Genomic DNA, 26,874 nt, shown 5'->3' with positions numbered 1-26,874 from the left:
AGACATTTATCATTTCTTTGTGTTGGGAACATTGAAAACCTTCTTTACTATCCATTTTGAAATATTTCATTAATTGTTGTCAACCATCTACCCTACTGTGCCATAGAACATTAGAACTGATTACTCCTATCTAACCACCCCCTCACCCCATACCCATTAACCATTCTCTCCATCCCTCCCTCCTCTGCCTGTCTCTGCTTCTTACAAGTTATGTCACCTTTGGCAAAATAATCTAAAAGTTCAGAGTACTGGTTTGCCATCTCCTAAATGAGAATAACCACAGACTCCATTTTAGCCAAGGTAGACACAGACCCATGCCGGTACTCTAACCATTATGCGGCACTGCCTTCAACCTGAGAGGTAGTGTCCCACCATGGGGACCAAAGACTTTGAAGCCCAACAGGCTTAAATGGGCCCTCCACACAAGTCACAGGCATTATTATAAAGGGTCATGCCACCAATAGCAGAAGGTGAGTGGCCAGCCCAATATTTTCTAATCCGTGTTACAGACAGGCCCCTTCTGTTGGAGGACCACTGTCACAGAGACAGAATGAAATCCATTAGCGGGAGGCAGCAGTCGAGGGGAGGAATACCCCCACACTCGTCAATTTACTAAAACTCCACCTCATCTGTGAACGGCTGGACATGGGCAATAAAAGGGGCTGATAAAGCTGTGTTTGAGGATAAAAGCCCACTCAGTAATTTGATTTTGTCATTACGGCAGTGAGCTTGCCGACATGAATAAACGAGGACAGAACATAACAACATAAATTCTTCAGGAAACCATCCATGGGCAAAAAGTGCTTTGGAATGGCTTTATGGCCTTCGGCTATTGCACGGCAAATTTATCTGACAATGCGGTGACTCTATTAGTAAGACTAATGGTTTGCTCTGCCCCATTAAAATGGCCAGTATCACTAAAGAAGGGCAGAGAACATAGCACCAGAACTCAGCACCAGAAACCTGTTAGGTTTAAAAACAAACCCTGTCCCACACCTAGGGACAGCTAATTTAATTAATTAATTAGGGTGTGGGTTTTTTGATGGTTGTTTTTCCCACTGGAAAGTAGCATTCATGACTTGAATGCCTTCTGAAACACACTTACTGTGTTTATGATCCAGATTACAAAATCTTAGCACTCTGACTTTAAAACATATCAGGCACAAAACTAAAACTCCAGCTGATGGCAACCTTTTAAAAGCCCGATCCTGGGTAATTGTGCATGGCCAGGCTGTGGAGAGAAAAATCAGACCAGCCAGGCAATACTGACAGTAATTAAGGATTGGGGAAAATCAACAGAGAAGATGGGCCAGATTTCCTCCAGTTCATAAATTACTCCCTGTGGGAAGCCATCTAACAGTTGGGTGCCACCAGGGTGCCATTTAGTAAATTACCCTGATTGCCACTGTGCCTCAAATGGCCCCCAGGTGAAGAAGAGACTCAGCCCAAGCCCCAGCACCAGGTCATCCTGGGAGCTTCCAATTCCACAAGTAGAGCAGATTGTACACTGGGGAGTGGGCTTGGGGTCCCTCTCCCTCTGAAATCATGCAGTTAGATGCATTTGTTTTTATGACTCTGGCTGTGTCCACCCATGCTGAAGCAATCAGTTGATTTGGTTAATTCAGTCAAACCCCAGGAGTGGAAAATATGGACGCAAATACTCAGCAGAGGCCCCGGGATATTGGAACGCCCCACATTCTAGCAGGTTCACAGGTTGCATTTCAGAACAAGCTGCTGCTGACCTGATCTCTTCTTCAGGTGCCCACAACCATGGAAATGTTTTGCTGCTATGGTCCTGTGGTCCCCAATGGCTACGGTGCCTGCTACAACCCTCAGCCTGAGACCATCCTCTTCTGCATCTCCAGTTTTCACAACTGCAAGGAAACCTCTTCTACAGAGTTTGCAAAAGCTGTGGGAGCAAGCCTTACCGACATGAGAGACCTCTGCAGTTCGCTGCAGCCAGCTGACGGCAAGTCATTGGCAACAAAGGAAAAAGCCATGAGGCCCAGCCAGGGGCACCAGCCTTGACTCCTGCCACTCGGTTTCAGCTCCTTGAGCCCAGCCTTCTGAGGCTGCTAGACCCTGCCAAATCCCTGCTCCCATCCCTCACTCCAGCTTTCTGTAGCTCCCCTCTCCTCAGGACCCAACCCACAGGTCACCAAGAGGCATCACACAAGGCTGCAGTGTTAGCAAGAAAGGGTCCCTCGTTATGCATGGGAATCATCACTATTCATCAAGGTGCCCTCTGGTCTGTGCACTGGGAAGGGAAACCAGACTGGCTTGAAGGTGGCCTGGAGGTAGGAGATCCCCATCAAGGTCTTCCTTCCATAGTCCTCAGAAGCTTAATGCTCATGTGTCCCTCCCCAGCAGGACGTAGCGTGCCCAGGTAATGTTTCTGCCCAATGAAATAATGAGTCACTCAGTTACATGCAGTGTACCCAAATGAAGCATGAAGGCAGAGGCTAGCTCTGGGTTATTACCTCTTTTATTTGGGGGAGGGACAGGGGGCTTTGTTTTCAGATTTAAAGTATCAGACCTTGGCATTCACAGCATCTCCATTGAGCCATACAGTCCTGCAAGGCCTGCTCTACCCTCTACACACACACACACACACACACACACACCACACACCACACCCCAAGTTCATAAAATACAGTGACCTATGTCCCAAACACATTTCTCCTTTCACTCCCTGGGAGAAACCTTCTGTTGCATTCAAAAAATCTTATCCAGCTATTCAGAAAGAAAAAAAATTTGTCTCCCTTGACCCTGTGACTTGTGACTCTTCAGCTTTTCAGGCAGCATCAGGGACGGTTCAAAGTGAGCAAACCATGTGGCCCTGAGCAGGCAGAGTGGACATGTGGAGGACAGGTTCACTTCCTAAGGTCATGCCTTTTGCAGTTTTTTTTTTCTATTTGTTTCACCCCTGCTTCACACTAAACAGGCCCAGTGTGTGATTGGTGCCAATAGGTGGAGGCCAAAGAGAGTTGCTTTAGGTTTTTCTATTGTTGTTATTATTTTATTATTTATCTTTTGTTTAAAACTTTTTATTTAAAAACATATTTTTGTGGTACTGGGGATTGAACCTAGGGGGGTTGCTCTACTACTGAGCTCATCCCCAGTCTTTTAAAATTTGTATTTATTTTGAAATAGGGTTTCTCTAACCTGCCAAGGCTGGCCTTGAACTCGTAATTCTCCTGCCTCAGCCTCTCAAAAGAGTTCCTGGGATTATAGGCATGTGCCACTGCACCTTACTCTTTTTTGTTTGTTTTCAAGAGAGTTTTTTTAAGCAAACCATTCTGTCCAGGCATGGCAGTGCATACCTATAATCCCAGCAATGTGGGAGGCTGAGGCAAGAGGATCAAAAATTTGAGGCCAGCTTTGGCAACTTAGTGAAACCCTATCTCAAAATAAAAAAAAATAAAAAGGACAGGATGTAGCTTAGTGGTAAAATGTCCCTGGGTTTAACCCCCAGTACCAAAAAGGGAGGTAGATAAGGAGAGGGGGTGGATGAAAAGAAAAAGAAAATCAGATTGACATTAATTTCAGAAATGACCTCCATGGCTCAAGCATGATACCTTTAAGTGTCTGGGCTTCTTTATTTGGAAGATTCCCCTTCAGGGATTCTGAAGGAGCCCAATACAAGGCTCTCCTCTGGCCTCTGGGGCCTGAGGGGACAGCTGACAGAGAGCCAGACAGGGAGGTGAGGTTACGATTGTCCTGCAGGGCTGTGACTGTACAGGAGGTGTGAGAGGCACCTTAAAATTCTTTAAGTTACAGATAATAATTGTACTTACTATGAGATGCAATGTGATGTTTCAATACACGTATACACTATGTGATGATCAAATAGGGTAATTAGCAGATCTAACACCTCCAGCACCTATCACGCCTTTGCGGTACGAACATTCCAAATCCCCTCTTCTAGATTTGAAGTAAACCACGCAGTGCTATGGACTCCAGTCATCTTCCTGTGCAACAGGACACCAGAACTCACCCCTCTGTCTGACCATAACCCTGTACCTGGTGACCCGCCTCTGCTCTTTCCTTCTCCCACCCTCCTCTATGTCTAGGAATCATCATTCTACTCTCAGCTTCTGTAAATCAGATCAATTTTTTTAGTTGGAAGTCTAAATGGCAGAGGACGCAGAATGGGAAAGTAAAACATCTAAAGTACAAGGAGCAGGCAGAGCCCACCCCCTACTATGCTGTTGTGCCCTCCTGTAGAGTTCCTAGAAAAGCCCCCTCCCCAATCCTGGTGAGCTCTGTGTCATTCTAAGCGCTCCATCCACTCTGACCCAGGGATACTACAAGAGTCCCTTCTCTGTGCCACTGTGAAAGCTGTCTGCACCTGGCTTTGGGTTGCCACAGGTGGGCTAAGGTGGGGCAGGCATTTGACCTTGCTTAGCTATTTGAGAACACAAGCAACCCAAAGGAGAGGAGTCCTTGAGACCCTGGTTTTAGGAGGAAGAGCTCCTATTGGATGATGGGGGAGATTTGGCCACTGGCTTCTAACATTTAAACTTAAGCCACTGGTCTGTAGATCCCTGTGGCTTCCCCTGATGCCTACCTTCCAGTTTCTCTTGGCAACTTGCAGCCCAAAGACTCCTGGGGTTTCTGGGGACCTGCAGTCTACCTTCTGAATGCTAGCCACCTGTCTGATCTCACTCAGTGACCTCAGTGCCAGATCTGAGTTCTCTTCCAGTTTCCCTCAGTGGATTTTTCTGCAGACAAAATTCTCTGACAGTAGGGTCAGGCAGCCACACTGAACGTGGCCAAGTGATTTAAATGCCCAGAGACTTAATTCCCTCCATTGTCAAATGAGAACAACAGTCTCCCCATCTTGCCAGGCTCTGAGGGATGGAGACCACGTGCGCAAAGGTCTCGTGTGGCAGGTGGACAGTAACGCCCACCTTCAGAATGGCTTTCCCCAGCAGGCATTGTTCACACTGCTCAGACAGAACCAAGTTCATAGCTGCTGTTCTCTGAATATAGGGAAAGGGAACTCACTCTGTATATTCAGATATTAAACCATTCACTGTGAGGGTTTGAGAATCATAGGTGACAGATACTTGGCTGGAGGGAACACCTCTTCTTTCTGAGGAAGGGGCTGGAAGCTGGTCTTCCCCCTCCAAGAACAGATGGGTCCACTACGTCTTTATGCAAAGGCAACACTGAGCCATGGCCCAGGGCATTTCTGTGGGGACTCTGGGAAAGGAGATTGTTCCATGTGTCCCCAAAGAGATGGAAAATGAGACAGTCATTGGAACAATGATGCATAATAAATGTGGCCACCTTACAATACTGCTAAGTTGCCAAAATATATAAAGTTAATATTTGAGTTCTATTTTTATAAAATAGTTATAGATTTATGGCAATATGTACATGTGTATTTATAGCCTTTCCATCTTAATTTATAGTTTTGTGCTGTAAAGAAATATATGTATGATTAAAGGACTGTATATTGAAAGCATTCTATTCAACTTATTTAAAAGACCGTAACTCTGTATTCAATAAAACCTAATGCCAAGAAAGATGTCACCGGTCATTGTATCTACTGACAAATGCTATAAAATATAATGCTGTAAATTCTGTGAACTGGATCAACAATTCTTTGGCCTTTGTCTGTATTTTGCCAGCAATAGTGGCAGATGTCTAAAAGATATAGGGAAGTTGGATGCAGTGGTACACGCTTGTAGTCACAGATACTTGGGAGGCTGAGGCAGGAGTATCTCTGCCTGTATTGAGGCCAATCTGGCACTGTATTGAGAACTTATCTCTTAAAAAAACAATAAAATAAAAATAAAAGCTATAGGGGTCAAGAGAGAAAAGGGGCCGGCATAGTGGCACATGCCTGTAATCTCAGTGGCTTGGGAGACTGAAGCAGGAGGATACTGAGTTCAAAGCCATCCTCAGCAAAAGTGATGTGCTAAGCAACTCAGTGAGACCTTGTCTCTAAATAAAATACAACATAGGGGTGGGGATGTGGCTCAGTGGCTGAATACCCCTGAGTTCAATCCCCAGAAAAAAGGGCTGGGATGTAGCTCAGAGATAAAACACTGTGGGTTCAATCCCCAGGAAAATGAGGAAGGAAAGAAAGAAGGAAGGGGGGGAGAAAGGAGGGAGGAAAGACGTAGGGAGGTAAGGAAGGAAGGAAGGAAGGAATCTTCACATTTCAGAATAAACTGAAGGATGTTCAAAACACAACAATAAGCAGAAGCTAAAGGTGCGTCAGACAGACCCAGACCGCAGTGGGGCTGGTGGGGTTTACCCTTGCTGCCAGTTGAAAGGCCACGTAGCCCATGGAAGGTGGGGAAAGCAGCTAGGAACTCCCTCCACAAAACCAAGACCTCCTAGAGGTATCCCACCTTGTGAAAAAGCCCAGAAAAACCCTTTCCATTGGCTCAAGGGAGCAATGAAGAAATCTGCCATGTCCTTGGGGCTGTAGAAGAGGAGGAAGCACAATCATGAGAAATCAAAACCACAAACTTGTGCCACATGAGGACTTTGAATCAACACACCTTCTTTGTAAAGTAGGACCTCTAAGACTAAAATTAAAAAAAAAACAACAACAATTGGGCCCAGCACAGTGGTACACAAACCTGTAATCCCAGCTGATGCAGGAGAATCACAAGTTCAAAGCCAGGCTCAGCAATTTAGCAAGACCCTGTCTCAAAATAAAAAAGGGCTGGGGATATGGTTCAGTGGTTAAGTGTCCCGGATTTAAAACCTGGCATAAAAAAAAAAAATGGCCTGTGTCAGTAAGACCCAAAGGACCTCAGCAGAATCAAATACAAAACCACTTTCCTGGACACACCAAACACATATGGAGGGAAACATTATACAAAGTGACACAGAAGATTTGAAAAGGAACAGACTAAAATTCTAGAATTGGAAAATAAATAACCAAGTTGATGGCTTTCACATAAGTGAAGACACAGATGAAAAGAAAATTAGTAAACTGGATTGTATATAAAAATGAACAATTGCACATATATAGTGTACAAGCATATATACATTCTAGAAAAAAAAAAGCAGGGAAAGAGGGGTAAAAAGAGAAAAAAAATACCAAAGAGAAGAAACATAAAGAATATGGTAAGAAGGTCTAGCATATTTAGAGTCCGTGAAATGTAAAAATGGAACAGAAGTAGCCTGTGAAGAACTAATGGCTCAACCAGTCATGGTTGTGTAAACCTGTAATCCCATGGACTCAGGAGGCTGAGGCAGGAGGATCACAGTTCAAGGTCAGCCTCAGCAACTTAGTGAGGTCCTAAGCAAATTAGTGTGAGACTCTGCCTCAAAAGAAAAAATAAAAAGGGCTGGGGATGGAGTCAGTGGTAGAGCACCCCTGGGTTCAATCACCAGTACCAATGGGGAAGAAAAAAGTAATACCTAAAACTTTTCCAAAAACTAATGAAGGGCATTCATTTAGTCTCAAGAATCTCCACAAATTCCAAGCAGGATAAATAAAAAGAAATTTATACATAGGCACCTTACAGTGAAATCGTAGAAAGCAAGTGATAAACATGAAAACAGAACAGTAACAACAACAACAAAGCAATAATGATACTTCTAAAATTTTTAGCAAAGTTAATGCTACAGTTAAATTTCTAATAAATAAAAACATTAAAATGAAATGATGATTTTTGCCTCATAAAAAGTATATAAAACTTAGAACCAGACAATATGAATCCCTGTAAGACAGGACACCCGGCCATACTGAGCCAGCAGGAAGATTAACAATGTCACTACAGTTCCACATTCCTCCCCAGTTTACTGCACTCAACTCTGTTGGTGAGTTCAGTTGCTGTCATTTGACGGTGAAAACAATGTGCTGGGGGAAACTATTTATGACCTCCCCCAATTCAGAATTCTACTGGCATCATCCCTCTATTTACCAAACATGTATAAACTAACTTCAAAGAAATATGTGTCATAGTAGGACAGATTGTACCCACAGAAAGAATTAAAACACAGAAACAAGAACATATGCTGGGAGAAAAAGTAATGATAAAGGGTTTTTAAATCTTTTTACTGTTCAAAAGGAGGATAAAAAATAACAGCTACCATTGATTTTTGGAAATTAAAGATATATGTTGTAATTTCAAGGGTGTAATTATTAGATTTCACTAATCATTGTAATAAACAACTTCAAAATCTCAGTGGTTGCAGAATAAATGTTCCTTCTTGCTCCTGTCACAGACTGATGCAGGTTTGCAAGGCTTTATTCAGTGCTGATATTCAGAGAGACAGTCGCCTGACATGTTTTGGGTCCCTCAATCCATGGGACCTCCAGGTCCTCCTAGCATCCTCTGTGTCTGACTGACAATGAGGAGAGAGCCAGCAGGAGTGCAGAAGAGGTTTTAGAGGCCAGAGCTAGAAGTAGTGGATGTCTTTTAGGTCTGCATTCCAACCGGCAGGACCCAGCAAATGAATAGAAGTTTGGGGAACCTATAGTTTTTGTCTTCACCAAATAGACTTCCACTGCTTGGATACAAGAGTTGGGACAAACCTGAGCTGTGGGCTCACCATTCTGTTCTTTAACTAGAGAAAAGAAACAACTTTCAAACGAGGAGAAACTGAATGATTAAAAAAACATATTGAATCAATCCAAAAGCAGGCAAAAAAGTAGAGGAAATGCAAAAATTTTCTAAACCAAACCCCTGCTTGGCTTGTTGCTTGATCTGCTTTTTTTTTTTTTTTAAATAAAAAATACAAAATGCAACTTACTTCATAGGGTTAATATCATAGTTAAATTTATAAGAAATCACACCTGTAATTCCAGCAGCTCGGGAGGCTGAGACAGGAGGATCCCAAGTTCAAAGCCAGCCTTAGCAAAGGCGAGGTGTTAAGCAACTCAGGGAGACCCTGTCTCTAAATAAAATACAAAATAGGGCTGGGGATGTGGCATGTGGCTTAGTGGCCGAATGCCCCCCGAGTTTAATCCCCTGGGACAAAAAAAAAAAAAGAAAAAAGGAAAAAAAAATATATATATATATATAAAACAAATATATATATAATATATTAAAAATTATATATATATATGACAAATCTGTAAAGTGATTAGCACTGTAGCCTGACACAAACTTCCTATATCTTCACCGTAAATGTCGGTTATTGTTACTTATCCTCGACACCTGCCTCGCAGGTTGAAACTGCCTTGGTTTCCCTGCCCCTAAGGGTGGGGAGAACGAACCCACCCCTGGGCTGGAGCTTTGTTGGGGTGGAATTCCCGGGCCCCGCCTTAGTCCCGCCCACTCGAGGCCTCGCCCAATCCTCTGGGGGCAGGAAGAGCGGTTACCCAGCAACGCGCGTTGTTTGGTATCCCAGGCTGCAGCCTCAGGCGGCAGCGAGCGCCATGCCGAGGAACGCTGTGGTCATCTTGCGCTACGGGCCATACAGCGCGGCGGGGCTCTCAGTGGAACACCGCACCTTCCGCCTGGAGGGCCTGCAAGGTGGGCCACCCAACGCCTGGCTTTCTGTGAGCCGCAGCCTCCGAGTATCCATGCAGTGCGTGCTCTCTGCCTAGATTTCTTTAGACCCCTTTAGACCCTAACCAAGTGCCACCTCCCCCAGGAAGACTTCCCAGAGCCCACACTACCCAGGATGATTAAACAGCTTCCTCTGGCTTTCATTGTTTGGACATAAGAGTGGACGCAAACACGAGCCTAAGGCCCACCTTGATATAATAATAATAATAATAATAATAATATAAAACTTTATTTTTTTCTTTAATTTTTAATATAAAACTTTAAAAATTAAATAAACTCTCTTTATGAATCAAGAATATTAAGTGACTTTCCCAAGTCAAATGGATGGAAAATGGGAGTGCTGAGATTTTGTTCCTTGATCATTTATGCAGCAAACACTTACTGAACATCTAATATGTGTGGGTCATTCTTCCAGGTACCTAGGATACACTGTTGAACCATGCTGTATATCCTTTAAGTGATCTTCTCATTGTTGACTATTAAATGACAGGTGTGCCGAAGCACAGAAAGTGGAGGGAGCCTACCCATAGTGGGACCAGTGTCTGTCCACAATTGGAGGAGATAGGGTGGAGGAAAGGGTTCATTTGAGGAATTACATTTGAGTTGAGATTTACAGAATGAGTAGAAGCAGGTCATGATTGGTGCATGCCTGTAGTCCCAGCAACTCAGGAGGCTGAGGCAAGAGGATGGGAAGTTTGAGGCCATGCAACTTAGTGAGACCCTGTCTCAAAATAAAAAATTATAAAAAGAGTCTTGGGATGTAGCTCAGTAGCAAAGCACCCCTAGGTTCAGTTCCCATCCCCAATTCCAACCCTCAAAAAAGAATGAATAGAAACTAACCAGATAAAGACAGTCACAAAAAATCCTGAGGCCTGGGGGTATAGGTCAGTGGTGAAGTGCTTACCTATCATGTATGAGTCCCTGGGTTCAATCCTCACCACTGCCAGGAGGTAGCGGGAGGCATTCCAGGCAGAAGCACTGATACCTGCAAAAGTTGGAGGCATGGGAAAATGATAGAATTGTTGAAGGAATGAATCTGGATAGATAGACAGGGGCCAGATCCTCCAGGATCACATAAAAACTCTAGGCAGGGAGACGAAACCAAGGTTGGTCTGAGAACTGTTTAGAAGGGTCAAATTAGAGGGGTCAAATGTGGAAGAAAGGACAAGCTGAGGGTGGTCCAGGATCAAGATGAGAGTAGCTTGGACCAGGACAGCCACAAAGGGGATAATGGGTCATAATAAAAGTAGTGCTACTGCATGAGAGGATGGATGTGGTAGGCAAGGGCAAAGAGGATGCCAACTACATCTAGTTTGTGTCTAGCTTGAGAAGATGTTGATGAATGGAGGTGTTAGTCACTAAAATTGAAAAACACCAAAGACATTTGGAGGAACATTTTGGACATATTAAATTTTGTGTGCTTTCAGCTTCCTAGATGAAAGTAGTCAGTCAGATCTGCAGTTCTGGAGTTCAGAGAAAAAGCCCAAGCTGGAGATGGAAAGGGATGCACCAGTAATTTAGAGAGAACATTCCAAATGAAAGGGAATCCAGGACTAAGTCTTGACCCAAAGTAAGGATCTTCCAGGCAAAATGCTGTAGGAGTCCAGAGAATAAAAAAAAAAAAAAAAAATCAGTCTTGGTATGGCCTTCAGGGAAGACAATCCTAGAAGAAATGCTTTTTGTTCAAGTTTGATAGACAAGTAGAATTTCAATTGACAGAGAAAGTTACTTGCTCTGAGAAAACAGTTGACTGAGACATTTCTGTTGTAAAGAGATACTGTGCACATTAGTCTCCTTGGGTTGCCATAACAAAATGCCCCATACTAGTGATTTAACAACAGAAGTCTGTTTTCTCAGTCTGGAGGCTAGAACTCCCTGATCAAGGTCCAGTTAGGTTGGTTTCTGGGGAAAGCTCCCTTTCTGGCTTGATGACAGCCACCCTCTCTCTTGCCCTCCCATGGTGGGGAGACTGGTGTTTCTTTCTATAAAGACTCTAATTCCATCAGATTAGGGTTCATTTATCGTTGGTTACCTCCTAAAGGTCCTTTCTCCAAATACAGTCATAAAGAAGATGGGGCTTCAATACACAAATTATGGGGGGATACAATTCAGTCCACAGCACTGTTACATGATGATGCTTAAAATGTTTTGTAGTCTTGGCTAAGGACCCCACCTATATAATTGACTTCTCTTCCTGCCCCTCTGATAAGATCCCCCACCCACCTCTCACCTCGCAACCACCTCTAGCTAAAGTCCACTAAATGATAAGACTGAGCAGCTACAGTGCTTCTCTAAAAATAGCAGGAATCTTAGACTGCTGAAAAAGAATTCAAGAGATCTCTATCCCTTTTCACTTTCTCCTTTTGTCCACAGACTCTGTACTTCTGCAGAACTCTTTGCCCCCGTCCTAGGTATGCAAGCTCACCCTCCACATCCCATCTGCATGTTTTCTGGCAGTTCAGCTATTTATTTTCTTTCCTATTTTTTATTGAGTAAAATATTTATAACAAACTCTGACATTTTAAGCATTTCAAGTTTTAACTCTGTGACACAAATTCTACTCACAGTGTAATAGAACCATCATCACTTAGTTGTTTTCAAAAAATTTCTAAGATCCAAAGAGAAACTCTATATGCAGTAAACAATAACTCTCTATCTCCCATTCCCAGCCTCTGAAATTCTCTAATATATTTTCTGTCTCTATGCATGTGTCCATTCTGGTATTTAATATACGTAAAATCACATAATATGTGTTGTTTTGTGTCTGGATTATTTTAACTTAGCATCTATGTTGTAGCATGTATTTATATTTCATTTTTATGACTGAATGATATTCCATGTTATGTATATACCAGATTTTGCTCATTCTCATTCATTGATGGACATGTGAGCCATTTCCACCTTTTGGTTATTGCCAACAGAGATGCTATGAACCTTACAAAGAGTCTGGTTGAGTCCCTTTGTTCAAAGGAGTAGAACTGCTGAGTCATATGATAACTCTACATTTAACCTTTTGAAGAACTTTCCAGAGCAGCTATATCATTTTACACTCCTATCAGCAATGCATGAGGATTCCAGTTTCTCCACATTCTCCACCAATACTTATTATTTTGTTTCTTTGTTTTGTTTTGTATTATTGCCAATCTTCGTAGGTATAAATTGGTTTCTCATGGTTTTGACTTCTGTTTCCCTGATAACTAATGATACTAGGCCTCCTTCATGGGCTTATGGGTCATTTGTGTGTCTTCTTTGTAAAAATGTCTGTGTGGGTCCTTTGCCCATTTTTAAATTGGGTTGCTCTTCTATTGTTGAATTGGAAGAGTGCTTTATATATTTTGGATACTGGATACTTATTAAGCCTATGATTTACAAAAAAATATTTAAAATTTTACTCATAGTTTATTACAATGAAAGAATACAGACTAAAATCAGCTAAGGGAGGAGATACACAGGGCAAAGTTCAGGAGAGTTCCAAGTGTGAAGCTTCCAATTTTCTTCTCACAGTGGAATTATTAAGTGGTGTTCATTTTTCCTGGCAACAGTGTGTGACGATACACTCAGAATATTGCCAACAAGGTTAAATTTGCCTGAACTTTAAGTCCAGAGTTTGTATTGGGGCTCAGTGACGTAGAGATGGTTGCCTGCTGAAATATGGCTGATCTTTTTTTTTTTTGTACTGGGATTGAACCCAGGGGTGCTTAACCCCTGAGACACATCCCCAACACTTTTTATTTTTCATTTTGTGACAAGGTCTTGCTAAGTTGCTGAGGCTGGCTTTGAACTTGCCATTCTCCTGCCTCAGCCTCCCGAGGCTGCACCTGTGCACCTGATAATGTCTTTTGATGCACAAAATTTTTAGCTTTAATGAAGTCCAGTTTATCTGTAGTTTTCTCCTGTTGCATGTGCTCTGGTATTTATGATACTATTGCCAAATCTAAGTTCAAGCATATTCCCCCTGTCTTATTCTAAGAGTTTTTAAATTTCCAAATTTAAATCTTGGATCCATTTTGAGTTAATTTTTGTATATGGTATAATATAATGATTCAACTTCATTCAAGAGGTATTCACATGGGTATCAAATTTTACCAACACCATTTGCTCTTAGACTATTTACCCATTGTATGGTCTTGGCACCCATTTCAAAAATCAATTGTCCAATCATTAACCTCAGTCAATTATTTCTCAGGTTTATTTCTCAGCTCTCAGTTTTGTTCCACTGTTTTATATGTCTATCCTTGTGCCAGTACCACACTGTTTTGATTACTGTAGCTTTGTAGTAAGTTTTGAAATCAAGAAATAATGAGTCCCAGTTTCATTATGGCTATTCTGGGTCCTTTAAAATTCTCTATAAATTTTCCACTTCTGAAAAAAAAATGCCAGGGGATTTTGATGGGGGTCTCATTGAATCTGTACAGTACTTTGGGTAGTATCATCATCTTAACAATACTAAGTCTTTTAATTCCCTAAACACAGGATGTATTTCCATCTATTTAGGTCTTCTTTAATTTTCTTTAGCAATTATTGTCATTTTTCAGTGTACAAGACATGCATCTTTTTGTTTAAATCTATTTCTTTTTTAAAAAAATTTTTAGTTATAGGTGGATACAATATCTTTATTTTATTTTTATGTGGTGCTGTTATGCTCAAATTCAGGACCCCCAAAAGACCACCAGAGACCAAGATCGATGTAAGCAGCAAAGAGGTGTTTATTGCGAGATAGCTCGGTCTTTGGTGCGCACACAGCAACTGGTGACGCTGAGAGGCCCCAAGCCCAGGGTTTGCAGCAGTTTTATACATTCTTTAGGAAAGGCAGGGACTTCACATACATCAGAGCATCTCTTAGCAAATCATCACACACTGCAGGAAAATCATAAAACAACTCTAAAACATAATTAGCACATTCACTGGTGGGAACAAGTTGGGTAAGGGTGATTGGCTAGTACAAAAAGGGGGATTCCTCTGAACTGATTGGTTTAAGCCACGAGTGGAGTACTTGCTGAACTACATGGTTTCCCAACATGTTATCAACCACCATAAACTACTGGGAGGGTCATCTGCCAGGTATTTTCCCTGTCTCATGCTGATTGGTGGCTGCTAGAGGGTTGCTATGGGTCCCCACCTAGTCTGACTGAGTCAGGGACACCTGGCACAGCAGATCTCTCCTGTTATTTGTAGATAAACAACTCATCAGGGTGGGTATGTGCCTAGGAGTGCTCTGTGGGTCTTTCCAAGGACAAGGGTCATTCCCCCTTTCATGGTCAGGCTTTGCTCTGAGGTAGAAGCTGGTTTTTCAGTGCTGAGGATCAAACCCAGTCCCTTATGCATGCTAAGCGAGCACTCTACCTCTGAGCCACAACCCCAGTTCTTGCTTAAATCTGTTTCTAGGTGTTTTATCTTTAGGATGGTATCTTAAATGGAATTATTAATTTCCTTTTAAATTTCTTCATTGTCAGTGTATAGAATAAAACTGCTTTTATGTGTTATTTTGTATCCTTTAACTTTGCTAATTTCATTTATTAGCAGTAAATTGATTAGTTAAAGAGTTTGATTTACTTACATTTAAAGTAATTATTACTAAGGAAAGACTTACTTTTGCCAATCAGCTATTTTCTGTATGTCTTACATGATTTTGTTTCTAAATCTCTCCATTATTATTTTTGTATTTTTGTAATGTACCTCTTTGATCCTCTTCTTTACTTTTTTTGTATCCTTTCTGGCATGTTTTTAGTTACTAATTTGGGGATTACAATTAATATCCTAAACTTTTAAAGACTTTGTTTAAATAATACCAATTTAATTTTAATTAGTATACAAATACCACCCCCCCACCCACCCCCGTGTGTGTGTGTGTGTGTGTGTGTGTGTGTGTATTCCTGGAAATGGAGAATGGAACATGGAACCCAGGGACTCTTTACCAGTAACCTACATATATAGATTTTTTTTTTGAGACAGGATCTTGCTAAGTTGCTGAGGTTGGCCAAGCTTGCCACCCTCCTGCCCCAACCTCCCCAAATGCTGGTATTACAAGTATGTGTCACCATGCCTGGTGTCCCATGTCCCTCTTCCTTTAGGTTGTTATGTTACAGATCCAATCTTTGTACATTATGTACCCATTAACATAGATTTATAATTACTCTGTTATTGATTTGTTTTTTTAATCATATGGCAAAAAGAAGGAGATGTTATGAACAAAAAGTGAAGTGACACTTGCTCCTCTATGTATCTATATCACTGCCTTTACCCGTCCTCTTTGTTTCTTCGTTTGGCTCCATGTCACTTTCCGATGTCCTTTCATTCATCCTGAAGGGCTTCCTTTAGCATTTCATGTAGCACAGATCTACCGATGACAAACACCATCAACTTTTATTTATTGGGTAATGTCTTGGTTTCTCATTCACTTTTTCTCTCACATTTTTTATTGGTGCATTATAGTTGTACATACTGATGAGATTTGTTGTTACATGTTCCTACATGCCCACGATACACAATATAACAATACAGTTTGGCCAATATCATTCCCCAGGACTTTTCCCCTTCTCATTCATTCTTGCAGGATAGTTTTGTCAGATATACTGGCTGACAGTTGTGATTCTTCATTTTCAACTTGGGCTATGGTGCTCAATTGCTTGGTCAAACCATAGTCTACATGTTGCAATGTATCTTTTTAGATGTGATTATTATTTATAATCATTAGACTTCATAGATTACCATTCATAATGTGGATGGGCCTCTTCCAATCAGTTTAGAGCCTTAAGAGAAAAAAGATTCAGGTTTCCTGAAGAAGAAAAAGTTTTCCTTGAGACCGCAACATAGAAACCATACCTATGTCTCTGAGTCCATTCCTTAAAACTCTTCTCCATAGATGATTGTCTCCAATCTATAATGATTTGGTTTACAAATTTTTGACTTTATAATAGTGTGAAAGAGCAACATGCATTCTGTAGAAACTTGTGTTTCAAATTTTAAACTTTGATCTTTTTCTTTTTTTCCTGGGCTAGTGATGATACTCCTTTGCAATGCTAGACAGCAGCAGCAGCAAGTGGCAGTTCCCAGTCAGCCACAGGATCGTGACAGGAAACCACGGACACTCTATGGTGTACTGTTTTGCTAAGCTATAATGCTTGGCAGTGGGGTGTATAAAGTGCCTGTGTGACTTAAATATTTTCACTTATGATGAATGTAGTGTCCTGTTGATTCTGTTCCCCTGGAGAACTCTGACCAATGCACCAGGCTTACTTTTTTCTTCTGGCACTTTTTTTTTTTTTTTAAAGAATTTTTTTTTAATATTTATTTTTTAATTCTTGGCGGACACAACATCTTTGTTTGTATGTGGTGCTGAGGATCGAACCGGGGCCGCACGCACGCCAGGCGAGCGCGCTACCGCTTGAGCCACATCCCCAGTCCCCTCTTCTGGCACTTTAAATGAGTCTTGCTGTGAGCATCTCGCTGCCCTGACTTCTGATGTGCAATCAGCTACTGATCTTATTCAGGACATCTTATACGTGATGAGTTTCCTCTCTCTCACTGCTTGCCTTTGTCTTTTGGCAGTTTGACTGTATCATGTCTTCATATGGATTTCTTAGAGTTTATCCTGCTGGGAATTAGTCAAGATTCTCGGATATGTATCTTCATGGCTTTCATTAAATTTGGAAACTTTCAGTTATTTATTCAAATATCCTTTCTGTCCCTTTCTCTCTCCTCTCCTTCTGAGACTTCCATTATGAATATGCTGTTATTTACATTACATACATACATATATGAAAGTTTCCCACAGTTTTCCAAGGTTCTGTTTATTTTTCTTTGTTCTTTTTTCTTTTTGCTCCTCTCTTATCTGTCGTTAGATTTTCTGATTCTTTCTTCTACTTACTCAAATCTGCTGTCAAAACTGTCTAGTGAATTTTTAATTTCAGTTATTGTACTTTTCAAATCCAGGACTTTTGTTTGGCTCTCTCTCTTTTTTATTTCTCTTTCTTTCTTTCTTTCTTTCTTTTGTTTGTTTTTTCCTCATAATATTCTTATTTTGTTCATACATCATTTTCCCTTGTTTCTTTTAGTTTTTGTTTACAGTTATCTTTGGTTTCTTGAGAATATTATGATAATTTATTTAAAATAAGTTCAATGCTTCCTATTCCTCAGGGACAGTTTTCGACAATTGTTTTGTTTTGTTTCCTCTTTCTGTGTATGCTTTGTTATTGCTATTGCTTTTGTTGAAAATCACACATCCAAAAGTTATAATATGTTGTGGCAGAGTGCTTGTCCAGCATTCACAAGGCCCAGATTCACCCTCAGCAACACAAACACACACCCCCTCAAGAGAGCAAATATTTTATTTTATTCCTCCTGGAAATGAGATTTTCCTTTTTTCCCCAGAGTTTGCTCTTCTTAATTTTTGAAGGCTTGGCCTATATTTAATCAGTGTTTTGACAAAGATTTCCTTGAATGCCAGGAGCTTTAAAATGAAACAAAAATCCTTCCATTTCTTGTGTGGTTGCTCTGTTGAGAAACTCTTCTTTTTTTTTTGGTATAGGGATTGAACTCCCAGGTACTCAACCACTGAGCCACATCCCTGGCACTATTTTGTATTTTATTTAGAGACAGGGTCTCATTGAGTTGCTAAGCACCTTGCCATTGCTGAAGCTGGCTTCGAACTCGCAATCCTCCTGCCTCAGCCTCCCAAGCCACTGGGATTACAGGCATGCACCACTGTGCCCGGTTGAGACACTTTTTAGCACTTATCCAGGTTGTCTACAATTCTGCCTCCGCCTTTACCCCCTGCTTTCACTGAGCCTATAGATCAGTGGTGAAAGGTAGGATCTTCAGTCTTTTCTGAACATGCATCCCACACTGGGCATGCACTCTGTTTTCTAAATTGTTCAGATACATGAATGCTTTTGAAAGCCCTAACTTCTCAAAGAAATTCTTTCTCTCTCTCTGATTTTTCCTCTTGGACTTTATGACCTATATTGTATGTCCCGATACTTTTGTCCAGGCAACTGTAGATTTTCCATTTGCCTCACAATGTTTTTAAACCCTTCTCATGGCTTTTCTACCCTGTGTGAATCCTAAGTTAGGCAAAGACAAGTGCCTTGTGTCAGTCCTTCAGGAAGTCCCCAAATAGATTAGAACATACAACACAAGAATCTGCCAATAGGATCTGCTCTGCATTCTCTGGAATTAAAGATGAGGGTCCATACTGGGAACATGAGCTACAGTCTTCAAGATGACACCAAGTCAGGGAGAAAGTGGTCAAGGACACGTAAAAATGCCACAAAGCTTGCTTACTGTTTTCAGGTTGCTTTTTTCTTGATTAGTGCTCACTTTATTGCTATAGACCTTTGACTATTTTCTAGAATTATGACAAAGTTGGTTCTCACAGTTTCAGTGGTGGGAGGAAGGATTATTTTTGTCTATTTTTATGTTACTGCAAAGATATGGGAGTTTTGGGCTATCTGCTCTGCCATTTTGCTGATGTCTGCAGGCCCTTTTAATTGTGTTCGTTACTGCCTCCAATAATTGGCACAATCATAAAAATTCAATTAGATCATTTACATGCCAAAATCATTAAAGCAGAAAGCATAAATGAACATTTTGTTATAATATACAACTTATTAGTATTGAGGGGAAAAATCCCTCCTCTAGTTTGTCCACAAATCCTGTCAATGTTACCTGTCACCCCTCCCTGGCCGCTTGTCTCCTATACTCTTGGGCAGGGAGACAGTATGAACAGAGGCTCTGAAGTCCAACCAATCTGGTTTTGAACTTGTCCCCATCAAATCAGTAGCTTTGTGGGCAAAGCCAAAGTCATTTAGCCTTTGTGAGCCTCTGTTTACTTATTGGTAAAGAAGAATGTGAATCCCCACCTCAAGGAGTGAGATTCTCCTAAGAAATGTGTGTACATAGTAAGGGCTCAACAAGTGTCATTTCTTATTATTCCAGGGGAGCAGGTCAACTTAGGGAAAGGGAGGAGGGGACCGCTTGGATCATGTTTGGGGAACAGCAAGTGATTGGGTCGGGGATGGAGGACAGTGTCCAGAAAGAGAGTCTGGCCTGTTTTGCCCATGCCAATGGACAGCCAGCAAAGGTTCTTGAACTGAAGCATGATGAGATCGGACTGTCCTCTAAGAAGCCAATTCTGAAGGTGAAGCTTCTGGCAAGAGAAATGGGGGAAAATGAACTATTAAAAAAATATTAAGGGCTGAGGATGAAGCTTAGTGGTAGAGCAGTTGCCTAGAATGTGTGAGGCTCTGGGTTTGCTTCCTGCTTCCTTCCCAGCAAGAAACAAAGAAGAGAGGGGGGAAAATTAAGCTTCAGTTAGAAATTATGTTCTGGAATTCAGAAGAAAAATGAAGGCAGGAAATTTGAATTAAGAGTGCCTGACTTTAAATGACATCTACAGACTAATGACTCCCCAATTTATATCTTTAATCAGGAGCTCTCATTGCCAGAATGTTGAGAAGGCAGCTCAGTCTCTGTGTGTCCAAGGTTTCCAAATTGGACTCCTAACACTCACCTCCGCAACTCCTGGGTGCTTCCCTGTCTTGTTCATGCCAGCTGCACTCCTTCAGTTACTCAGGCCAAAAACCTTGCAGTCATTGTTCACTCCCCCTTCCCTCACACTCCCCACCAAGTGGGTCAGTCCGTCCGGTCAGCTCTATCCCAAGGCATGTCCACAATCCAGCCCTCTTGCCCCTTCTTACCTCCCTCCTCCACCTTTTTGTTCAGCTTCCATCATCTTCTGCCTGGATTACTGCGCTGGCCTCCAGACTGGGCTCCTGTGACCCTGCTTGTCCCCTTGCAGTCTCAGTATCAAAGCCAGGTGACACTGTTAATCCTGAGTTAGAGCATGACCTTTGCCTCTAAGAACATCCAGTGGCTCCCAGCTCACTCAGGGTAGAAGCCAAGAACTTGCAATGGCTGCCAGACTCCTCATGGCCTTCCTGACCTACTCTCTCCCACCACTGCTTACCCTATGGCTCCAGCCACACCCACCTCCTCGAGGACCCCTGAATACTCCTTGCAAACTTCTACCCAAGTGTTGGCAGTTCTCCACATGGAAAGCTGTTTCCAACACTTTCTTCACTTTTCACTGTCTCAGGTTTTGGATCTTCTTCAACAGTCACCTTCATGGGCGGGCCTTCTTTGGGTATTCCCACCTAAAATCTCAATTCTTCTTTCTGATTCTCTCTTTCGTCTCGTCCCTCCTCCTTTATTTCTGTTCATAACTACCTGAAACCACATATATTTCACCTATTTACCTCATTATCCTTCTTGCGCACTTGGATGTGTGCTTCAGGGAGCTGGGATTCTTGTCTGTTCCATTCTCTTCTAGCTCCCAGTGCCTAGAACTCTGCCAGGCATATCATAAGGAGCAATAAAGATTAGTTAAGTAAGTCAACCTGCATGAGGCCAAATGCTGGAATCTCAGGAGGTGAAGGGGAATGAAGCAATGAAAGACAGAACCAAGCAGACAGCAGTATGTTGACAGGACTCGCTCTGAGGGGCAGAGTGTTAAGAGAAGCCAGAGAAGGAATGGGCACTGGATGTGGAAGGAGGCAGGTGAGACAGGAATTTCAAGAAGAGAATGGCCAGTGAACACCAAACTATTGAGCAGAAGTTATCTCGAGAGATATATGAACTTATGGCTGAGAAAAGGACTTAGAAAATGAGTGCTTTCATACTCTCTCAGTGGGAAGGAAAATTGGACAGTGACCTTGGAGGTAAGCTTGGCAGTGTCTATTAAAATGTAATCCATACTGTAGAATCCAGCTGTTCCATTTCTAACTACTTCTTGTTTTAAAGAAAAATTGCACATAAACAAGGAGGTATGCCCATCAATGTTTTCTGCAACATTCTTGGAGATAGTGAAAATTGGGAGGGAAAAAAGCCCAGAAATTGGAATGGTTAAATAAATCGGAGCACATTCAGCATGTGAAGTACAATGTGGAAGTGAAAAATAATGCAGGACTATGTGTATTGACAGGGCTTGGTCCCCATGACATAGTGTTAAGGTCATAAAGCACGTTCCTGAATACCATGAATACCACCACCCCATTTCTATTGTTTTAGACCAAGAGGAGACTAGGGCTGAATTATGGATGATTAAAAAATTTTGTCTATTTTTATAATTTTTAATCACAAATCTGCATTACTTTTATAGTCCAACAAAAATTTTAGAGATTAAAACCAATTTTTCCCAACACAAGTACTTTTAAAAATTAAGAAAGGAGAATGGTCAGAGAAGAGTGGGGGAGAATTGGGTGAGTCATTGAATGTGGGTGGTTTCCTCTAGGGACATTCTGCAGAAGGTAAAGGAGTCAGTGGAGCTAAGGCAAAGACCCAGACCACAGGCGCAGATTGCTCCTCCCCCAGTAATGGAGGGGAAGGAGAGTTTTAAAATCCAGAGGAGCATTTTTATGGCTGAAGGAGATTTGAGGATTGTGTGGTATCAGCAGGTGGTTGATTGGTAAAGTAAGCTCTGTATATCTATGCATGATAACTCATCTAATATAGGCTGCCAACAAGTCACCACAGGTGACAAGAGCCAGGGTGTTAATAGCAGCAAAGCAGGGGGCACATGCTCTCCCCTCCCATCTCCAGACCCAGCCACACCATCACTTTAGGCCAAACACTAACATCACAGCAAGCAAATCTATTTGCAAGCCCTCCTCCGTAAAATCTGCATCTGAATTCTCAGTATTATTTTTAAAAACTCATAACCCTTTATTATTTCCTGAAGCCCTGCTGCTTTGGAAATATGCCCAATCTTTTCTGAAACTTACCTTGCCTTAAACAATCTGAAAAGATTTGTTCTTTCTTTATTATCCATGAGTTATAATAGCTCAGCAAAAATGTCTCCATTCTAGCCTCAATACTGATGTTTAACAATGAGTTTTAAGTAATTGTCCTGGCCAGGGTTACTCCCTGCCTGCTGTACTTAAATCTGCCAAATGACTCATTCAAAACAATTGGAAGGAATTGAAACTGACCCTTAAAATTAGAACCACTGTTATTTAGCTAAGCCACCTCAAGCGCCATTCTCTTATCCCTAGCTATACATTAGCTGCACTCATTAATGGCCTTTCGCATTGCATCTGTGTTAAGGAAAGAACCACACCTGTCTGTATGCCTTGCCCTCCTTTCCAGCAGCATTTAAATCATCCACTGAGGGTGCAAGAGGATGGAGCTCTTCCTGAGTCCCTTCACTTTATCCAGATCCCTCTTGAAGAATGTGGTGCCACTTCAAAGAGGTGGGTGTTCTGCGGGTGGCCTTACAGCTTCTGGTTGATTTATGCTGGAGTTTAGCCACTGCCTTTGCACAGACTTTGCTTCAGGAAGTATGTTTATCTGACCTTTCTTTGAATAGACAACTACACAGCAGCTCAGGAAAAAAAAAATGGGTCCTCCACATAGAGCGGTGGCATTTGGATGAGCTGCTGGAATTCTGGGGATTCTTCTTCTTTGATCCCTTAAGCCTGCCCTGGCCATGCAGCTAGCTGGGCGCATCACATCCTGGACTGATTGGAAGGGGACAAGTGTCCTGAGGCTGAATGTATGATGTAGACCCTGCTGCAGTTATCACTCCAATACAAATCAGACTTACGTCCCTTGATCCACAAGAACAGGTGCTGATGCCCAGCATCGTTCTGTGTGTTTACTCAGGGAGACTGTATTAACACTAGGCACCTGGAGGAGGGGCAGGGAAGGGATTGTGGTCAGAGAGGGAGACACATGCTCTTAAAGAGCCTTTCCTGGTAACCCCATGGAAGGCAGGTGAAAGGAGATGCTCTCCTAAGAGGGTTCTTCCTAAGGAGCTTCATTTGCTCACAGATAAGGTGGACCTGCATTAATCAGCACCACCCCCTAACTCATACGGTGGGTTATTTGGTGGATCAAATCCTGTTTCTTTCCAGGTCTACACTATGTCATGTAAGAGTGACACTGTCCCCATAAAACAAACTCCAAACCCAAGTGCAAAGTGAGGCTGTGTCAGCTAGGCCCTTCAGGGAGGGGAATATGGGCAAGTTGCAGGGTGCTCATGCCCCCTAGACTCCTCCTCCAAGTTCCTTGGCCAACATTCTCTCCAGAATCCCTCAAACCTTGGAGAGTTGGCCTTGGGTGTGACTAGGAGAGTAGCAGCACCTTGCTCCCCAAAGAGGGAGCTGTTTCCTGATGCCTTCCTGTCAGATTGAAGTCCATTCCTCCGCAGTACAATGCAAAGCCAACAAACATGGAGGCCCCACTGTACCTTTCCACTGATGCTCTCTCCTCAGGGGGTGCTGCTTGAGGAACTGTAAGCCCAAAAAAACCTGTGCTTTGTCCTGCCTGCATGTCTCCCCAAATAATCAAAGGTAGATAATCAACTACCATTCCACACCAGCAGGACTGCTTCATTTAAACAAGTCATTGGTCCAAGCTGAGTACCTTCTTCAAAGATGTTTAAGAACAAGACACTTAAACAGGATACAATAACATAAATATGCCAAAGAAAATGACATGGCATTCCGTAGAGAGAGGCATTAGCTGACGCAGGTCAATTAGGGTTGCCATCAGGGGCCCAAGCAGTGTTATCTTGTTAATAGAGATTCTCACTGAGTCTTTCTGAAGTTTCTTTCCACAAGTGAAATTAAAATCACACAATTAAAATGCTCACAGTTGGGGCTAGATGTTCTTGAACTGATTGAAAGATGAAGAAGTGGACACGCCAACATTTTGAAACAGCAATTGTCTTTGTAATTAAATGCAATTAACTGACATAAATGTCTGCTTTTCTCCTCTGAAGACTGATTGAAATGCTAAGATTTTTTAAAAAAATATGTCCCCAATCTGATTTCTCTTTCCATCGCAGCTCACCACAGAGAGATAACCACTGGGTATTTTTCTTCTTTCTTGAATATGTACTTTAATTGATATTGGGCATGTATTTTTAATATGGAATTATACATATTTATTGCCTGATTTTTGTTTATATCACAAGTATTATTCTTGCTATTTAAAAAAGTTCACAAAGAATGAATGGATAAAGAAAATGTGGTATATATACACAATGGAGTTTTACTCAGCTGGAAGAAAAATGAAATTTTGGCATTTGTGGGAAAATGAATGGAACTCAGAAGGTTGAGGGCTGTATGTTTTCTTTCATATGCAAAAGCTAGAGAGGAAAAGGGAAAACAGGTTGGGATGGATCTCCTAAAAATCAAAGGGAGGTCAATAGAGGAAAGGGACCAAGAGGTGAGAGGTAGGGAGGAAGTGGGGAAATGCTGGGAAGCGATAGTAGCCAAATCATATTGTTACATTGTGTGCATGTGCAAATATACAACAACAAACACATCCTATCATTATGCACAACTATAGTGCACCAATAAAAAAGGTGGGGAAAAAGTTCACAAACATCTAAATAAAATCTCAGCCTATGAACATATCACAGTTTACCCAACCATTCTCTTTTTCATGGAGTTTTGCCATTGTAATAATATGGAAAGAAAGAACATCTTGTTGCCAAAATCTCCCTGTTTTTCTAGTTTTTTCCTTTATAGGAAAAAGGAAAAGATTTATTTTAAGTGCCATTTCCTGGGCCAAAGACTAGAATTGCTTCTTAAAGCTTTTGGTTTGTTAATTTCCATCTGGACAGTTTACCAATTATATTTCTTCAGTAAGAATGAAGCTGCCTAATCCTAAGTCCCCCTTGACACTGAGCATCATCTCTATGAGATTAAACCTGTGGAAAGGTCAGTAACCCTTTCCTAGAGAAAGGCTACTGCCCAGCAGATCCTCTGGGTCTGGAGTAATTTGTAACCAAGATCTGAATTTTTCATGTCTAGCTGTGCTTCCCAGTCAGGGTGAGTACACATTAGGTCAGTCCATGTACGTGCTCACCATCTGGTTAACTTACAGCCATGAGCGGGCCAACAAACTGTTGTCATCCATGAGGACAACTACAATCAGATTAGTCTGGAGTCTGTCCGCATGTCCCCATCTCACTCTCTTTTCCAGCTGTGTTGACCAAAGATGGACATGATGTCTTCCTAGAGAAGATAGAAGACTGGAATGTGGTAGAACTCATGGTGAATGAAGAAATCGTCTTCCATTGCAACATTAAGGACTTGGAGTTTGGTAAGCTTCTTTCTGAGTTTTTAATTCAAACTAAGAGCCCCGCAACCTGTAGCACATGAAGGAGAGCATTCCAACCACACACAGTAAAATGCTTGTGACTGAGCTTGTTTCCAGAACACTGAAAACAGAAAAGAAAAAAAAAATGAACTTAAGCCCTGAGCTTTCAAATATATGATGGGGAATTTAAAGATAATAGCTTTTTCTGCTCTTTAATAAGGTGTGTTTTATAATTATTTGCTTTTAAATTAATTTCTGTTCCACTTGTTTGTTCTATCTAAACTTGCTAAGACAATTAAAGTCAATATGCTTGTAGTATATGGCATCATCAGCAACATTCTAGGGAGTTCTTTGCCCTGGAGGGCTTCTGGCCTGGAAGACTGGCACTATGCATGCATCCCTGTGCTCAGAAGTAAGAGTTTTTACAATCCACTAACTCTGTTAAAGCCTAATTAACATTTTAAATGCCTGTGGCCTTTGAAAATGCACTCCTGGTGTAAGCCCCAGTTGTATTTAATATAATATCAAACTGAGTGTAAAGGTGGCCAAAAGAAAATGATTTCTCTCTCCCAAGGAGGTGATGGTAAGCTAGATCCACTGTGTGAAGAGGCCAGAATAGCCGTGCTAAATGCCGACTGATCCCTTCGTGGAACAGACAATGTCAGCTGCCTCTGGCCATTCTGGGATGCCAGCAAAGTGGCCTTCCGGAACATGGACATCGGGCTCTACCAATCAGAACAAGGCGATGCTGGCCTCTGGTTTCCTGTATGGCTGCACAGGGGCCACAAAAATAATAAAACCACATCATTTGCAGCATCTCTCAATCTTGACCCATAGGAATAGCCCTCCAATATCAGGTACATACTGAGCTGAAGGAAATAATAAAATGCAATCTAATAACAAAGCACCATGCCTTACTAATAACGCATCATTGCCAGAAGCATTTGAGTTTCCATTCTATAGTAAGTGAAGAGCTAGGAACAGATAAAATTAAAGGGAAGGAAAAGGTTGGGGTTGGGGATAGGGGCAGGAATTTAGGCCTTTGGAAGTCTGAACCAAAAGTCAATGTCAGTACAGTATTTGGAAACCTGGTTATTTCTATAGATTAATTTCCTGTTCCCACTGGAATAAATATTTTAAATTGATAATATAAAATTAACTGAAATAAACATTCAATTATCCTCCTTTAAAATAAGAAAAGTATCTGCCTTCTCTTATATTAGCCAGTCCAACAGGATGCTCTGAACAGGGCAGGAAGAGTCCTGAGCAGAAGCAG

The 26,874-nt window shown here is 41.7% G+C and overlaps 2 protein-coding genes across 4 annotated transcripts in view; both read left to right on the top strand.

The window, feature by feature from the left end:
- Positions 1 to 3,115, top strand: part of Chat (choline O-acetyltransferase) — a 47,492-nt gene extending 44,377 nt beyond the window's left edge. For both annotated transcript variants that reach the window (XM_015498969.2, XM_015498970.2), the window contains exon 14: positions 1,759 to 3,115. In XM_015498969.2, the coding sequence (XP_015354455.1) occupies positions 1,759 to 2,028 (270 nt within the window). In that variant the 3' untranslated portion in view covers positions 2,029 to 3,115. The remainder of the gene's footprint in view (positions 1 to 1,758) is intronic.
- Positions 3,116 to 9,353: 6,238 nt separating this feature from the next.
- CUNH10orf53 (chromosome unknown C10orf53 homolog) lies at positions 9,354 to 26,484 on the top strand. 2 transcript variants are annotated; one of them, XM_048807599.1, is made up of 3 exons: positions 9,354 to 9,455; positions 25,482 to 25,601; positions 26,173 to 26,484. In XM_048807599.1, exons 1-3 carry the CDS (start codon positions 9,359 to 9,361, stop codon positions 26,235 to 26,237), a joined length of 282 nt encoding a protein of 93 aa, XP_048663556.1. In that variant the 5' UTR covers positions 9,354 to 9,358; the 3' UTR covers positions 26,238 to 26,484. The 2 variants fall into 2 exon arrangements, with proteins under 2 accessions (XP_048663556.1, XP_048663558.1); XM_048807601.1 differs by lacking the exon at positions 9,354 to 9,455 and adding an exon at positions 22,634 to 22,738.
- The last annotated feature ends 390 nt before the right edge of the window (positions 26,485 to 26,874 follow it).

The sequence above is a fragment of the Marmota marmota genome, unplaced genomic scaffold (genome assembly GCF_001458135.2).
Source record: "Marmota marmota marmota unplaced genomic scaffold, marMar, whole genome shotgun sequence".
NCBI lineage: Eukaryota > Metazoa > Chordata > Mammalia > Rodentia > Sciuridae > Marmota > Marmota marmota.
Note: the sequence above shows the minus strand (reverse complement) of the source record. Positions and strands in the feature narration are given on the sequence as shown.